General features: G+C 38.9%; 4 protein-coding genes and 1 long non-coding RNA gene across 6 annotated transcripts in view; 2 read left to right on the top strand and 3 right to left on the bottom strand.

Moving 5' to 3' along the window:
* Nucleotides 1–18,376, bottom strand: part of LOC145459839 (uncharacterized) — a 311,519-nt gene that overhangs the window by 3,962 nt on the left and 289,181 nt on the right. The gene's annotated exons all lie outside the window — the stretch shown is intronic.
* LOC145459866 (uncharacterized) lies at nt 2,363–2,724 on the bottom strand. Its single transcript, XR_013921577.1, has 3 exons — nt 2,699–2,724; nt 2,530–2,636; nt 2,363–2,465 (listed from the first exon to the last, which is right to left on the bottom strand). It is a non-coding gene; the product is annotated as an uncharacterized LOC145459866 (long non-coding RNA).
* LOC145459865 (uncharacterized) lies at nt 2,726–5,160 on the bottom strand. Its single transcript, XM_080338385.1, has 3 exons — nt 3,394–5,160; nt 2,925–3,332; nt 2,726–2,804 (listed from the first exon to the last, which is right to left on the bottom strand). The coding sequence occupies exon 1, from the start codon at nt 4,675–4,677 to the stop codon at nt 3,700–3,702; it is 978 nt and encodes a 325-aa protein (XP_080194511.1). The 5' UTR covers nt 4,678–5,160; the 3' UTR covers nt 2,726–2,804; nt 2,925–3,332; nt 3,394–3,699.
* On the top strand, nt 11,811–13,033 carry LOC145459859 (uncharacterized). Its single transcript, XM_080338381.1, has 2 exons — nt 11,811–12,535; nt 12,599–13,033. Exons 1-2 carry the CDS (start codon nt 11,855–11,857, stop codon nt 12,848–12,850), a joined length of 933 nt encoding a protein of 310 aa, XP_080194507.1. The 5' UTR covers nt 11,811–11,854; the 3' UTR covers nt 12,851–13,033.
* Nucleotides 13,780–15,040, top strand: LOC145459860 (serine/threonine/tyrosine-interacting protein A-like). Its single transcript, XM_080338382.1, has 3 exons — nt 13,780–14,038; nt 14,588–14,638; nt 14,968–15,040. The coding sequence occupies exons 1-3, from the start codon at nt 13,917–13,919 to the stop codon at nt 14,996–14,998; spliced, it is 204 nt and encodes a 67-aa protein (XP_080194508.1). The 5' UTR covers nt 13,780–13,916; the 3' UTR covers nt 14,999–15,040.

Here is an 18,376-nt window from a genome sequence, read left to right as displayed (position 1 = left end):
AAAATATTTTCCAGCAAAGTCTATGTCTAGCTAACTCCCGACATTGATTATTTAGTCGTTAAAAAGTGTTGGGTGGCGTGAGCAGCTACTAGTTTAAAATCACTGCTATCATCGTAGCACGATTTTCATATAAACGGAAATAAAAAATGAGTCACCATGAACATGAAAATACAAAATGTGATAAATCTAGAATAGTAGGACTATTATAGGTAGTTTCTCGACTAAGATATAGCTGAATAAACTAGCACTGTCGTTTTAAGTCAACATAAATCACATCCACATCGATAAAAAAAAAGTCATCTATGAATTGCGCTGATGAGTAGCGCGTCTACATATTTTTCCAATTTCAAATATAAAATCATCCAGGATCGTTTTCCAAGGACCACTCAGATTCTAATATACTCATCTAATTATATACTCTAAGATAAAAGTAAATTAGGACATTTTTAGGTCCGACACGATGTCCAACTATCACTTTGAATATGTCCTATTAATACGGGTAAATTGCAATTATCAGCCGCGCCTATGTACCATTTTCAAAGTTCATTTAGCAATACCCCGGACAGTTTCCCGAGGACAACTATGGTTTTAATATACTCCAATGATCATAAACGTTGATATAAAAGTAAATTCAAACAATTCTATGTCCGACACGATGTCCAGCTATCACTTTGAATTAGGCCTCTCAATACGCGTAAATCGCCATTATCAGCCGCGCCTATGTACCATTTTCAAAGTTCATTTAGCAATACCCCGGACAGTTTCCCGAGGACAAATATGGTTTTCATATACTCCAATGATCATAAACGTTGATATAAAAGTAAATTCAAACAATTCTACGTCCGACACGATGTCCAACTATCACTTTGAATTAGGCCTCTCAATACGCGTAAATCGCCATTATCAGCCGCGCCTATGTACCATTTTCAAAGTTCATTTAGCAATACCCCGGACAGTTTCCCGAGGACCAATCTGGTTTTAATATACTCCAATGATCATAAACGTTGATATAAAAGTAAATTCAAACAATTCTAGGTCCGACACGATGTCCAACTATCACTTTGAATATGTCCTATCAATACGCGTAAATTGCGATTATCAGCCGCGCCTATGTACCATTTTCAAAGTTCATTTAGCAATACCCCGGACAGTTTCCCGAGGACCAATCTGGTTTTAATATACTCCAATGATCATAAACGTTGATATAAAAGTAAATTCAAACAATTCTAGATCCGACACGATGTCCAACTATCACTTTGAATATGTATTATCAATACGCGTAAATTGCCATTATCAGCCGCGCCTATGTACCATTTTCAAAGTTCATTTAGCAATACCCCGGACAGTTTCCCGAGGACAAATATGGTTTTAATATACTCCAATGATCATAAACGTTGATATAAAAGTAAATTCAAACAATTCTAGGTCCGACACGATGTCCAACTATCACTTTGAATATGTCCTATCAATACGCGTAAATTGCGATTATCAGCCGCGCCTATGTACCATTTTCAAAGTTCATTTAGCAATACCCCGGACAGTTTTCCGAGGACCATTCTGGTTTTATTATACTCCAATGATCATAAACGTTTATATAAAAGTAAATTCAAACAATTCTAGGTCCGACACGATGTCCAACTATCACTTTGAATATGTCCTATCAATACGCGTAAATTGCGATTATCAGCCGCGCCTATGTACCATTTTCAAAGTTCATTTAGCAATACCCCGGACAGTTTCCCGAGGACCATTCTGGTTTTAATATACTCCAATGATCATAAACGTTGATATAAAAGTAAATTCAAACAATTCTAGGTCCGACACGATGTCCAACTATCACTTTGAATATGTATTATCAATACGCGTAAATTGCCATTATCAGCCGCGCCTATGTACCATTTTCAAAGTTCATTTAGCAATACCCCGGACAGTTTCCCGAGGACAAATATGGTTTTCATATACTCCAATGATCATAAACGTTGATATAAAAGTAAATTCAAACAATTCTACGTCCGACACGATGTCCAACTATCACTTTGAATTAGGCCTCTCAATACGCGTAAATTGCGATTATCAGCCGCGCCTATGTACCATTTTCAAAGTTCATTTAGCAATACCCCGGACAGTTTCCCGAGGGCCAATCTGGTTTTAATATACTCCAATGATCATAAACATTGATATAAAAGTAAAGTCAAACAATTCTAGGTCCGACACGATGTCCAACTATCACTTTGAATATGTCCTATCAATACGCGTAAATTGCGATTACCAGCCGCGCCTATATGTACCATTTTCAAAGTTCATTAAGCAACACCCCGGACAATTCACAATCCTTCGATGATATACAAACAGTAGAATTCAGGCAAAGCTAAACAAAGTGGTTTTAATAAAGAAAACACAAAATTTAAAGAACCGATTCCGACGAAAATCAGTTCTCGGAAGCAGGTGCTTGACATTCCTCGTGCCTAAACGGAATTATATATATGAACCACAGTTTGATTGAATATAATACATGTGACTTCACATTACCTCTCGTAGTTCAGAATTATGTTCCCAAAGTGTTCCCTATATTGGTCGCAACTCTTTTCGTCAAGGGGGAAGTCAATTGGGAGACCTCTCGAAAGACGCTCCGCAAACTGTGTAATATTGAGATAGTGAGGAAATTAATTTCGTTGTACACTTCATATCATTAGATTACTTTTAACACCAACACTCCACAATTGATTCCATCCTGTTGTTGCTCGTGGTGATAAATGTTCTTTTGCAAAGAATGGCGATGTGCAGTGTAGAGGTTGAGAAAGTTCCTGATAAAACGAAAATAGTTTAAATGGTAAATTTATATTGTATAATAAATATACACCAAATGACCATATTTCATGATTATCTTTATTTCATACGTCAATACGTACAATACGTCAACTAACCTGCAGTTTTTCATAATATTTTCTTCATAATTTTCTTCATGGCCCATGGGATCGTAAATTGTTATTTTACCGCAATCAAAATCAATCCCTATTAAATGCAATAACATATTGTTCGATGTAGGCCTGCACTATGCAGGTCACAAGACAAATTCAATGCACAATGCTCATACCAAGAATATCCAATGGTTTCCATGGACATGCAGTGACGTGATCAATGGACGTGTACGTTTCAACATGCGATCGATCTGCATTCTGCAGCATACAGACAGAATCGCATTATGTCATTTACAGCATTTTATACGTGATACTCCAATCACCACATACCAAGGACTTGTGATGACATGCTTGAAATTGGCCTCTGAACCACCATTCAGTTGCATATTGACACGACACAGATTGGTAGCAACCCTGGGGAACAAATGTGCATATGCAGTTTTCAAAATGCTAGTTATAATATAATTGTACTCACATTTGCGAGGGTGGATGTAAAAATCGACATGGTGGAGTCCATGATCTGTGAGAAATGTGCAAATAACATATCAATGAGTATCCGATGACAACACCTACTAATTAGCTTGCTGTCAGCATTTAAAACCTGATCATCCAGCCATCCGTGACTCTTTAGTGTGAGCATGGACTTCGTGTTGATGGTTTGACCATTTACTACCGACTCGGGTCTGCTTTTATGAGTCGAACGCCAGAGCTCATTGATATCTACAATTTGTACAATTAATGCTTAACTCGGTGATGTAAACGTGGTGTATAAACTCTCTTCCTAAAGTAAATATGACTGACCTGTAAATTTGAACGCGCCAGGTAAATCCTTTTCAGAAGAAGTGTGAGCAGAGTCAGGAGTTCCACCCATTTGCTTGCTTTGGCCACGAAATTTGACTTCAGTTTTTGTACTCATTTTTCCGTATATAGATTTTCGGTTTTGGGTTCTCTTTTTGAATTTGCCCTCCAGAAACATATTTTTCGACTTCGAAGCAGCCATGTGGTGCGAATCGTTTTGCTTTCGTTTGCGAGATGGTCGTCCATTGTGATGGATATAGTCCGCAAATATCTCCTCCGAGCGGTGAACCTCTCTTTGATATATTTCAACAAATTTATCCAGCCTTGTACTTTTGCAATTCAAATACGTATTTTTGAGCACTTTGAAATGTTGTTCGATCGCTCCCTGTGTTGTATTGTTTTTGTACATTGTATTGATACCCTCTCGCGACGACAATTTGGTGTAGCGAGCAGTAGCCGCAATGTACGGGTCTGACTTATTTCCCATCTCCTCCCCATGGCGGCCCAAATCACCGATCATCAGATTTGATGTTGCGGCGATTCTGCTGAGTACCGTTTTTACAATCGTCTCACAAAAACTAGGCGATAAGTATGGGTTTTTGCCTGAAGAAGTGAAAGCATTTTGGTCCTGTAACGAGTTTTGGTGTGCGGAATGCTTTTTCATTAGGGTATGATATCTTATGAAAAACGGCGATCTGCTTTCTTGCCTGTAATCAATGGTTTTCAGACCGAGTTGAAATATTGTGTCATCTACATCCGATGCGCATTCTGCCTCATTAGGTGGACCTACTTGCAAGCACGAGCTGGAGCAGATAGCTCCATGGTGTTTGTGCAGGATGTTAAAATGATTTTGAACAGAATCCTCCAAATATGGGCAGAGCAACACCTCAAAAATGCTATGAACCATGTTATCCAACTCGCTGAGTGTCTTGCAGACAAAGAGACTATGAATCCAGCACATCGCCTAGAAGCACAGTTTTGCGTCATAATGCTTACGACAGAGGATTTTTGCTGCATTCATGGAATGACTAAAGCAGTTGTGTACAATTGTCTTCCTGAAATCCTCTGCCGATGCAACTCCGGTAACGATGCGGAAACACCGTTCGTAATATTGCCATCTTGTTTCGGAGCAGAACTGAGATAATGCAGCATTCCACAATACCTTACTCCTGTCAATTATCAACATGGCCGGAAAGACTGGTAATGAATTTTTACACGAATATTGAATAAATCGATTGAGAAATCGACTAATTGTCCCTGTATCATGCAAGGGAGTTATGTGCGATACGATCGGCATCGTTGGCCCTCCTGGATAGGGATTCCTTACCAGCATGGTATAAATCTGGAATTTACCCTCATCGTCTTCCTTATTTTGAGTAATGCCGCCGGTTGCATCAAGATATAATGAATCGTAAGGTGCAATGTCTTGGTATATTTTTATTTGATTTTCACTAAGGAGTGTCGCTTTCCGGACCAAAATCGAATGAAATGAGATCCTTCGTGGCGGTAACGAATTTGTAAAAGGTCCATGTTCACCATCCAGTTTTTGCAGAAAGTCTCAGTTAAATTTAATTTGTATTTCATATTGCGCAACACTCCTTGCGTTGGGACAAAAGAATGAGATCCATGAATCCTCTCAGTGTCACTCAAAGATCCGTAGAGATTCCTAAAAACCTTCGATGCCGAATTTGATGCCAAGTCATAAGCCAATTTTTCGCCGAGTCGTTTGCCGACTCGTCGACTCCGAACGCACGATTTATCATGATTCCTATTACCACTCATGATTAGCCGACAATCTACGTCATTCAATGACGAATAAATTAGTATCTCCCCGACAACTTCACAGCCACAGCAGGTTTTGTGAGCGCAGTATATAGCTACATGTCCTTCATAGTAACTAGCAGACCAATTATTTAATTCCATAACATCTTCCGGTCGCCGAAGATAGTTTTTTCGGATGCACGGAACGCAACAATCGTAAATTTCGGTAACTCTTTGAGAGAAATAAGTTACATATCCAGATTCCTTGGATGAAAAATAAAGACTCTCTCTCTCTCTCCTTGGCGAATTGATGATCATGCCTGTTCTTGATAAGCATTTGCCAATCTCCGACAGGGATGTGAAACCTCTCCTGGAGTTCTACTGAACTCGATCGCTGTGGTGTAATTTCGGTTTTGAAATGGCCTGCTGCCTGGAGAGTGCTGGTACGAATCCACGGAACTTCCTGGCATGGTGAGCCAGGGTCCTTCCTTTCATTGTCTTCGGTTGGTGGCGAAAATCGCACATCCGAATGTGTTGACTGTTGGCTATTGGGTGGTACTTCGGCGGTGTTGAGCGTGTTGATCCTTCGCGACGGCGTGTCCGTTTTTTGTTCAGGTTTATTGGTGATTTGGTAGCTACAATCGTACGTGCTACTGTTTTCGGTTGTGTTGCGAGTCCACGGAACTGTCGGATTTAGTGAGGCAGGGCCCTTTTCCGCGACGCTATCAGTAACATCATTGGCTGGTTTCGAAAATTGTACTTCGAAATTCGTGGTTGAATTGTTTGAATTTACGTTTATGATCATTGGAGTATATGAAAACCATATTTGTCCTCGGGAAACTGTCCGGGGTATTGCTAAATGAACTTTGAAAATGGTACATAGGCGCGGCTGATAATGGCAATTTACGCGTATTGATAATACGTATTCAAAGTGATAGTTGGACATCGTGTCGGACGTAGAATTGTTTGAATTTACTTTTATATCAACGTTTATGATCATTGGAGTATATTAAAACCAGATTGGTCCTCGGGAAACTGTCCGGGGTATTGCTAAATGAACTTTGAAAATGGTACATAGGCGCGGCTGATAATGGCAATTTACGCGTATTGAGAGGCCTAATTCAAAGTGATAGTTGGACATCGTGTCGGACCTAGAATTGTTTGAATTTACTTTTATATCAACGTTTATGATCATTGGAGTATATTAAAACCAGATTGGTCCTCGGGAAACTGTCCGGGGTATTGCTAAATGAACTTTGAAAATGGTACATAGGCGCGGCTGATAATGGCAATTTACGCGTATTGAGAGGCCTAATTCAAAGTGATAGTTGGACATCGTGTCGGACGTAGAATTGTTTGAATTTACTTTTATATCAACGTTTATGATCATTGGAGTATATGAAAACCATATTTGTCCTCGGGAAACTGTCCGGGGTATTGCTAAATGAACTTTGAAAATGGTACATAGGCGCGGCTGATAATGGCAATTTACGCGTATTGATAATACATATTCAAAGTGATAGTTGGACATCGTGTCGGACCTAGAATTGTTTGAATTTACTTTTATATCAACGTTTATGATCATTGGAGTATATGAAAACCAGAATGGTCCTCGGGAAACTGTCCGGGGTATTGCTAAATGAACTTTGAAAATGGTACATAGGCGCGGCTGATAATCGCAATTTACGCGTATTGATAGGACATATTCAAAGTGATAGTTGGACATCGTGTCGGATCTAGAATTGTTTGAATTTACTTTTATATCAACGTTTATGATCATTGGAGTATATTAAAACCAGATTGGTCCTCGGGAAACTGTCTGGGGTATTGCTAAATGAACTTTGAAAATGGTACATAGGCGCGGCTGATAATGGCAATTTACGCGTATTGAGAGGCCTAATTCAAAGTGATAGTTGGACATCGTGTCGGACGTAGAATTGTTTGAATTTACTTTTATATCAACGTTTATGATCATTGGAGTATATGAAAACCATATTTGTCCTCGGGAAACTGTCCGGGGTATTGCTAAATGAACTTTGAAAATGGTACATAGGCGCGGCTGATAATGGCAATTTACGCGTATTGATAATACATATTCAAAGTGATAGTTGGACATCGTGTCGGACCTAGAATTGTTTGAATTTACTTTTATATCAACGTTTATGATCATTGGAGTATATTAAAACCAGAATGGTCCTCGGGAAACTGTCCGGGGTATTGCTAAATGAACTTTGAAAATGGTACATAGGCGCGGCTGATAATCGCAATTTACGCGTATTGATAGGACATATTCAAAGTGATAGTTGGACATCGTGTCGGACCTAGAATTGTTTGAATTTACTTTTATATAAACGTTTATGATCATTGGAGTATATTAAAACCAGATTGGTCCTCGGGAAACTGTCCGGGGTATTGCTAAATGAACTTTGAAAATGGTACATAGGCGCGGCTGATAATGGCAATTTACGCGTATTGAGAGGCCTAATTCAAAGTGATAGTTGGACATCGTGTCGGACCTAGAATTGTTTGAATTTACTTTTATATCAACGTTTATGATCATTGGAGTATATTAAAACCAGATTGGTCCTCGGGAAACTGTCCGGGGTATTGCTAAATGAACTTTGAAAATGGTACATAGGCGCGGCTGATAATGGCAATTTACGCGTATTGAGAGGCCTAATTCAAAGTGATAGTTGGACATCGTGTCGGACCTAGAATTGTTTGAATTTACTTTTATATCAACGTTTATGATCATTGGAGTATATTAAAACCAGATTGGTCCTCGGGAAACTGTCTGGGGTATTGCTAAATGAACTTTGAAAATGGTACATAGGCGCGGCTGATAATGGCAATTTACGCGTATTGAGAGGCCTAATTCAAAGTGATAGTTGGACATCGTGTCGGACGTAGAATTGTTTGAATTTACTTTTATATCAACGTTTATGATCATTGGAGTATATGAAAACCATATTTGTCCTCGGGAAACTGTCCGGGGTATTGCTAAATGAACTTTGAAAATGGTACATAGGCGCGGCTGATAATGGCAATTTACGCGTATTGATAATACATATTCAAAGTGATGGTTGGACATCGTGTCGGACCTAGAATTGTTTGAATTTACTTTTATATCAACGTTTATGATCATTGGAGTATATGAAAACCAGAATGGTCCTCGGGAAACTGTCCGGGGTATTGCTAAATGAACTTTGAAAATGGTACATAGGCGCGGCTGATAATCGCAATTTACGCGTATTGATAGGACATATTCAAAGTGATAGTTGGACATCGTGTCGGATCTAGAATTGTTTGAATTTACTTTTATATCAACGTTTATGATCATTGGAGTATATGAAAACCATATTTGTCCTCGGGAAACTGTCCGGGGTATTGCTAAATGAACTTTGAAAATGGTACATAGGCGCGGCTGATAATGGCAATTTACGCGTATTGATAATACATATTCAAAGTGATAGTTGGACATCGTGTCGGACCTAGAATTGTTTGAATTTACTTTTATATCAACGTTTATGATCATTGGAGTATATTAAAACCAGAATGGTCCTCGGGAAACTGTCCGGGGTATTGCTAAATGAACTTTGAAAATGGTACATAGGCGCGGCTGATAATCGCAATTTACGCGTATTGATAGGACATATTCAAAGTGATAGTTGGACATCGTGTCGGACCTAGAATTGTTTGAATTTACTTTTATATCAACGTTTATGATCATTGGAGTATATTAAAACCATATTTGTCCTCGGGAAACTGTCCGGGGTATTGCTAAATGAACTTTGAAAATGGTACATAGGCGCGGCTGATAATGGCAATTTACGCGTATTGATAATACATATTCAAAGTGATAGTTGGACATCGTGTCGGATCTAGAATTGTTTGAATTTACTTTTATATCAACGTTTATGATCATTGGAGTATATTAAAACCAGATTGGTCCTCGGGAAACTGTCCGCGGGGTATTGCTAAATGAACTTTGAAAATGGTACATAGGCGCGGCTGATAATCGCAATTTACGCGTATTGATAGGACATATTCAAAGTGATAGTTGGACATCGTGTCGGACCTAGAATTGTTTGAATTTACTTTTATATCAACGTTTATGATCATTGGAGTATATTAAAACCAGATTGGTCCTCGGGAAACTGTCCGGGGTATTGCTAAATGAACTTTGAAAATGGTACATAGGCGCGGCTGATAATGGCGATTTACGCGTATTGAGAGGCCTAATTCAAAGTGATAGTTGGACATCGTGTCGGACGTAGAATTGTTTGAATTTACTTTTATATCAACGTTTATGATCATTGGAGTATATGAAAACCAATGTGATTTATGTTGACTTAAAACGACAGTGCTAGTTTATTCAGCTATATCTTAGTCGAGAAACTACCTATAATAGTCCTACTATTCTAGATTTATCACATTTTGTATTTTCATGTTCATGGTGACTCATTTTTTATTTCCGTTTATATGAAAATCGTGCTACGATGATAGCAGTGATTTTAAACTAGTAGCTGCTCACGCCACCCAACACTTTTTAACGACTAAATAATCAATGTCGGGAGTTAGCTAGACATAGACTTTGCTGGAAAATATTTTCTCGTAAAACTTGATCTTGTGGGGAAGCTCATATTAGACTAAATAGAACGAGACGCTGGTAGTCTAATACCAGGGATATCTACCAGGGATATCTAGTTTCTAGATATCCCTGTCTAATACTAATTTAATTTTTGGTTTTACTGAAAATTTCACAGAACAGTATAGTGCGAAACGAGAGAAGGTTGCCGTGCGAGCATTTCATATTCTCAGACTAATAATAGTGAACTATGATTTGATATTAACAAAAGCTGGCGGCGGTGTTGTGATTTCTGGTCGTCGTCGGGGGCGGGTCGCGGACACTGACGCCCGATTCTGAGAGTGTGGAAGGGTGAACATTTTGTGAAGATGGTAATATTGTGTAATCATTTGACTGGTCGGGCCAGTGAGTGATCTAAATGTCCGAGTCTGGCCCGCGACGTCGATTGGATTTGGCGACCCTAAGCTACATGCTACAAATTTTATTAGAATCAGCTAAAATAGGGGGTCGAATACGAAGCTTCCTAAAGTTGAAGAGATTGGTGTCATACAGTCCACTGCCTATCTGCGCATCCGTGGGAATATAGCGCATAAACTATATTCGGTGAAATTTAAATCCTATGGCTGTAAAAAGTGAACGCCGGCTCCAGCTCCGGTGAAAATGCACGGCTCCGGGGCTCCGGCTCCAAAGCCCTGCTTCAAATATGGTCAACCTAATATATCTATGTAATAAATTGCTAAACTAACTGATCCTAGTCCAAATGTGGACTTTCAGTTTTGAATCTGGACCATATCTGTTTCATCAGATCAATACATCCCAAGATTGAGTTAGGATGGAAAAATAGGAAGGTGTCGAAACGACTACGATATGTCTACAATGTTTTTTAACAAAACCGAAACCCTTTTCGTTGAACCTAAAACAATTTGCAGTGTTCTTCTTTTGTTTAACCGCTTTACAAACATAAACTTTACTAAGATTAGGTTTTGCATATCTGTATGACTGTGAGAATCTTCACTGCTGCCACATAGACTCGCTGTCCCCTCTTAACCAGAATTTAGATAGCAAGCAGGAAATAGAAATAGACAAGTCTTCTGCTGGTAGTGACTAATAGAACAATAAATATGTTCCCTTATTGAATTTGCTAATAACACTTTACCTTGTTTATATGTATACACTTATTCCAGGATTGTAATGACTCGTTGACTCTCGAGAGGCAATTTGTGCGCTGAGTCGACACATTTTTATGACTTGCTTCAAGTCTCATATGTCAAGTCGGTAATTGAGAAATGTACCAAGGAACTGTCTTTTATTTGTTTGATTAGGCTAAACATGTTCAGAGTGTGCGAAATTCGTTTATTATGAATCCAAGGCCTTCGATATCACCCACGAGTTTCACAATTAAGTGAGATAAACTTGACTTGAATGCGGTACTGAACAGTAAACACTATGACTAAGACTCGGACTTGGACCCGTTCCTCCCTGACTTGAACTTGACTTGTTGGTGAATTGAAAATGACTCTAGTCAAAACTTTAATAGTCCAATTGACTTGTGACTCAAAACCTTGCGACTTCATTGCAACCTCCGAGTTGTACTGTATTACATTTGTATGTATGACTGTGAATCATTCCATGAGAGTCATAACGGACCTGACCCAATTTCAAGCTTTTAAAACTGGACCCTTGCTAAAATTAGTATCCCCGTCCTAGATGCTTTTACATACTCCCACTTATTAACTTGGGTTCTCCGTTCCCGTTTTGGCAGACATTGCGTAGTTACGTTAAGTTTGAAATGACTGCTATTCCCGTGCCTTTGGTATCAAGAATCGATGCCGAGGAGGCGCGTGACGTAAAAAGAATCGAAGACACGAAACGTGGTACCAAGTGTAAGACTGAGATTACGGACGACGATTTTTTCGCAAAAGTCAAATCGTCTCGAATGACAACGGATTGGGTTAAAACGCCTCCCGCCGAAGGCAACGAAGTCACGGTGCTTGAAAATGATGACGAGGAATCCGAATATGATTCCGAATCGGATGCGGAGGATGAAGATATCGAGTGCGACATTGGGTATTGGAAGCTTGAACGTCAAAAACACTTGAACGTTATCGAATATTTGAAATCCGAGTACAAAAAGCTATATGACGCGAAGATTACTGAACAGAAAAAAGCAGAAGCAAAGATCGAAGCAATAGAGATTGACAATAATAGAAGATGGGATGAAATACAAGAGAAGGCCCACCGTTTCCAACGGAAAATAATGCATGAAATGAAGGAGGAACGTGACGAACTTGTGGAAGGCGCAATCGCTAGAATGACCGATGAACAAAATTCAAAGCAAGAACTAATGGAAATGATGTCTGGAAACAACCTACGTGAACTTAAGCAACGGAATGAAGACAGGCTGGCGACTTTGAAGGTCGAACATGAGAAAGAACTTGAAAATCTGCGAGCGGAATTTCATGGCTCTGCGGTAAGTGCGCAGACAAAGCTTCAGTTGGAGATTACTAATTTAAAACTGGTCAATAAACGGCAGGAAAAGGAAATTGAAGGTTTGAAACGACGCAGCCGTAGGTCGAGTGTATGTAAAGATTACGATACGCAACAGCTTTTACTTCAAATTGAAGATGGGAAAGATTTAATCAAATCTTTGATGGAAGAAAGTGATGAGTGTCGTCAACAATTGGAAGACGAAAATAACAGTCTCAAACATCAGCTTGCACAATTTCAGGATGACGCAAACACACGTCAGATTAAAATGGAGGAGAAAGAATTGGAGATTGTATGATCGCCACTGGCCTTCCACGCCTCCATTAAAGCTAGTCAGCAGATTCTGGATTAAGAACCCCTGCATTTTCATTACTGTTTTTCACCTTGCTTTGGCGGTGGGATCGGCTGCTTTTTTACTTCTGGTTTGACAATGTATTTAGTTTGTGTTGACTGTCGCAGGAATTAAAATTAGTTAAGAGTCGATGTTGTCGCACCTGACTTCTGTGCAAAGGCGGCAACTTGCCTGTTCAAATTCCCAGTCAACGCACACAAAAATAGGTCTGTGTTTGCAGTGGATAGAACATTAACAGAAATTTTCAGGGCGTTTATATTTCAGTTTCCTTATGTATTGAAGAATCTATTCCCGTGATTCAGAAATTTGTGTCCAGCCTGGTCGATATTGAATTTTTGAGAAGATACTGTAAACACTGATAACCAGCACCTTTACAGATAACTCCGATATATTCATACGATATTCAAAAGATATGGCAACTAGCTTGAGGCGCATTTCCGGAACTTGTGAGCATTCGTGTAAGGTTACCATATCTTGAATGAGAAAACGGGGAATTTGAAAATAATTCTTTCATATCAACTCGGGGATGACCCGCTCCCACGTCGGTTTTTCTTCCCCTTCAAAATTCAGTTTTCGCGCCATTTACGGCGTTTTTAGTTGTGCCTGCGCAATTGCCTAGCTGTCAAAGCTATAAAGGAGGACATCTGGGTCACTGGGTGTCCTCGGAGGACCTTTTCGATTTCTTGAAAATGGTTGACAAAACCTAAAAGAAGGACGTATTTGGTTGGATATGAAATAAGCTATATAAAGACTGCGTAAGTGTGGATGGACACCTGTAACTTCTGAAAGCTATTAAAAATTCATCAATTACTTCAATATAACACTATTGTATTTTAACAGTCGGATATTATACTACTCCATTAAGATCTTTTTACCTCCGACTTCCAATACCGATTTTACTTTCAAAGTATGATATTGAATGGTTATTATCAGCAAGAGATGGCCGGTCTGCCTTTAATCATGATACCAGAATAGATCAAGCACTGAATCATTTAGATATAAGGTTATCGAGATGCGCGACCATCCAACCGAGAGCATCATCAACAAATTTCCAGAAGCGAGAGACTTCATCAAGTTATCATTGGAGTCGGGTAGAAAAATACTGATCCACGGCCTCACTGGAATGTCAAGAAGGTTTTGAAATGTGTCTACACTTTCATTTTGGTTTCAATCTACTTCCTGCTTCCTGTAAATGTGGTGTAGAACTAGGGATACTTTCTTTCAGGTCACATCAGAGCCACAAATTTGTACTTTCCCTATCTTGACTCAAGACATTATAATTGTATGGTATATTCATATTGAAATGAACCCAAATGTTCCCGGCACTCGTCAGGGGTAATCGTCAGCAACTAATAGAGAATTGGAAAGAACATTGTATATCAACAATCGTACCACAAAATATGACGGCACTTGGATGAAATTGGGGCGAAATGGGGGCTTCAGCTGCTAACCCCTGACGAGTGTCAGCCGAAAATATCCAGGCTCATTTCAATATGAATATACTAGTCAATTGCATATTGAGGTTCTGTACCTTCAAGAAGTTCGACAATGTAATTATTGATGCTTGAATACCATGAAATGAAATCACATAGGCGATCGATTTTTTCATTATTCTTGTACGATCGGCATTTACAGGTGCTGCCTACTTCACTCCGTTAGTGTGATGCGCTGTTCTTCTTATAGTGCTGCGCTGGTGATCGCGTATATCATGGAATCTCACGGGCTGACTTTTGAGTGAGTGGGTGTCTACCAGAGGTGGTCAAAGTAGTCATCGTCGCTACTCAAGTAGAAGTAGAAGTATCGCTGAAATTTCTACTCAAGTATAAGTAGTAGTGGTGGTTCACAAGTAAGTAAGTAATCTACACCTATTTTTGCCTACGAAACTAAAAACTGCCAAGTAGAAGTAGAAGTAGTCTGAAATCATAACTACTTAGAAAGTAGTGTGAGTAGACAAAATCTACTTCAAGTACTTCAAAAAGTAGAAGTACTTCGTTAATGACCACCTCTGGTGTCTACTGATAGTTGTATGTGCAAACGTTGTATCGTTAATTTTCGAGTATCAGACAGGCGAACAAAGTTTTGAAGGAAAGATGAAATTGCCTAATGATCAACGTCAGCTTCATTCATCAATTGAAGGTATCAATTTGATAATATTTTCATCATTTCAAAACACCACAAGACTGCTTACAGTAAAAAGATAGTAATATGTGTCGAAACGACAAGGAGCAGTCTAGAAAATTAGACGGCTGTCTGAGCCTGGGCAGGGGTTGCGAACTCAAATCAGATCGCTAGACACATTTCATGTGGGCCGCATGAATACAATATCTAGACATAATAGACTGAGCAGTAGGCGGAGTAGGCCTATAACAAGCACGTCACTAAAACTCTCAACATGGGCAACATTCATAGTTACACTAAAAGGAAAACGATTTTATGAAGGAAATACAAATACTCCGAAAAATATCATCATCGTTGCACTCTATTTTAAACTAGTAGCTGCTCATGCCAACCCACCCAACACTTTTTAACGACTAAATAATCGATGTCGGGAGTTAGCTAGACATAGACTTTGCTGGAAAATATTTTCTCGTAAAACTTGATCTTGTGGGGAAGCTCATATTAGACTAAATAGAACGAGACGCTGGTAGTCTAATACTAATTTATTTTTTGGTTTTACTGAAAATTCCACAGAACAGTATAGTGCGAAACAAGAGAAGGTTGCCGTGCGAGCATTTCATATTCTCATACTCATAATAGTGAACTATGATTTGATATTAACAAAAGCTGGATCAATGTCCAAGTTTTCGCAAATTCACTAATTTTAGTTCTGATCTAATTTAAAAAAAAAAAATTTATGGCTGTAATTCTAGTCTAATTTCGGCAAAAAACTGTAGCTTTAACTCTGATTTTAATCTTATTTGGAAATAACTGTGAAGGTATAGTCCTACATTCTACTCTGTTTTGAAAAAAAAACTTAATAGCTGTAATTCTAATTCTTATCCAATTCGGAAATACTGTGTAGCTATAATCCGAATTCAACTCTAGATTGAAAAATAATTTGTAGCTATAATTCTAATTCTGATCTGATTTGGTAAAGCTAAACATTTCCTAATTGTCCCAAGTCTGAGCAGTGCTAGTCGCATTAGTGCTTCTTCACTAACACAGAGTTGTAATGACTCGAGTCATGGTTTTTGATGACTCAAGTCATTTTCTCAAAATACGGAAATGACTCGACTTGGACTCGAGTCATTGCGCAAGACTCGAACCAAGTCATGTGACTCGAGACTCGGACGTCCAAGACCGACATTGCAATGTAATTTCGAACAACACTAAAGTAACCACCATATTGGGATTACGTCTATAGGTACAGGTACTTGGAAATGCGACCAGAAACCGTTAAAAGATGAGGAAAATTAGAATATTATAAATGCGAACCATTTGATATCACCAAACAGAGTTATAAGAGTGGCTTAACAAGACTTTAACTGGAATCTGAGTAGTCAACACGATGACTTGGATTTGGACTCGAGTCATAATACTATGACTTGGACTAGAACCTCGATGCTCTATGACTTGACTCGGGGGTAAATGGAAAATTGACTCGACTTGACTCGAGTCAAAACCATAAAAGTGAGAATGACTTGTGACTTGGTTACAACCCTGCACTGACAATAATTGGAATTTGTGAATTGAGAATTGCCACAAATTCAAACGGTTGTACGGCAACATATTTTTTTACCCAAAAATAGGAACCCTGCAACCGCGCTCGTCATGCAAGTTAAAGTTGGACGGACGTGGATGAATCCTCTTCAAAACAACGGGCTTCCGATGATGACGAATCAGAATATTTCCATTCCACCAAACATTAGCGTTGTCTGTTCAAAAACCGTCACTGTGATTTATGTCCTGTATAGTTATTTAGTGAATTGTGTTTGGATTGAAGCTAAGTTTTCAATATGCAATAGGGGTCTTCAAAATTGACTTTTTTTCCCGAATCGCACTGGCTACTTGATAAAATTGTTAGGTTACATAAGTTAAGCTTACACACCAAATTTGGTTCAATTCCAACCAGTAGCCGCATTGCTACAGAAGAAAGTTTCTATTTATCATAAAATAAACAGCAAAAAGATCGAAAATTTTGTGATTGTGGGGCACAGAAAAATACGCTCTTTTGAGATTATTATGTAGTAGTAGATTAGCCATATTTTGGAGTTGGGAAAGGACACTTTTTCAAACCGGTAAATTTTTCCCACTTTGTGGTTGGTTGACCAGAAGAAAGAAAAAAAGTCAAATTTACCCAACTTTACGCCCAAATTACAGTATTTTCTTTCACTTCGTCAGGTGGAGAACATTTTCAAAAACCTGAAAAAAGGAGGACAAATCCTCCTAAAGGACATATGGTAACTTTTTGTATTAGTGACTGCTATAAAGCCGTTTTGGGCACTGTTAATACTCTTCCGTATTTAAAATGTATCAGGCAAGCTCACCTATTTAGAATTCGGAGCGTATGGTACTGAATTGTGTATTTTTTTTCATGTGCGACGCAATAAATGATCATGGTTCGTTTATGTTGTACAATGATTTTGATGTTGTCTTTCTACCAGGGTTTGTAACCGAGTTACAAGTCAAGTAAGGGAGCAATGACTCTGTTTCGAGTCATGGTGTCAGATCTGTTGATTAGCAGATTCAGCTCACTTTTTTGTAACTCTTGAGTGATGTCCAGTACCTCACATATTTATAATATGCTGATGTTTATCACTCGTAACCTGTAATTTCAAAATAGGTAGGCAGTATGTAGGCATGTAATTCAAGTATCGGTACTGATACACAAGAGTTGATTCAAGTGATATAAAATATCTCGAGTAAAATTATCATTGGTTTATTAGCAATTTTATCAGTTCAATACTCCACAAAAATGCGTTCAATGAAAAGACAAGAAGATGTCGAAGCGACTTGAAGTAGTCGATGGAATCAGACACCCACCTTGGCCTAGGCCAGTGGTTCCCAACCTTTTTGGACTCATCGCCCCCTTTTCAAACTCCACACCGATCATCGCCCCCCAAATATTGGGAACCGAAAAATGGGCATACAGACTGAAATCACCGGCGAGTTGACTAGGAAAACAGGTCAACTTTTCGGCTCGACTTAGAAATTACGCTTTCGCAGCTATATTTGGTTGAGTTGACTAACAAAAAAGTTGATTTCTCCGACTTGATTCCAAAAAGACCGTAACAGCACTTCGTCAGCCCCTCCCTATACGTTGGTCTTGACCCCCCTCCATAGGGCAATAAGGAAAACTTCTGAACCCCTCAGACCCAACTCCCCCGATACCTCTTTACCGCTACTTCTCAGAACAAATTGTTGGACTATAGAAAGTGACTAGTCACTTTCTATAGTTGGACTCTTTAGTTAGACGGCTTAATTCGCACGAAGCGCGAAAAATTTCTATCATTCATGATTGAATCGGTCAAT

Source organism: Botryllus schlosseri, unplaced genomic scaffold, assembly GCF_051294905.1.
Source record: "Botryllus schlosseri isolate E-star unplaced genomic scaffold, Bs_hap1 Bs18a, whole genome shotgun sequence".
Taxonomy (NCBI): domain Eukaryota; kingdom Metazoa; phylum Chordata; class Ascidiacea; order Stolidobranchia; family Styelidae; genus Botryllus; species Botryllus schlosseri.
The sequence above is the reverse complement of the archived record's forward strand: the minus strand, read 5'-3'. Positions and strand labels throughout refer to the sequence as shown.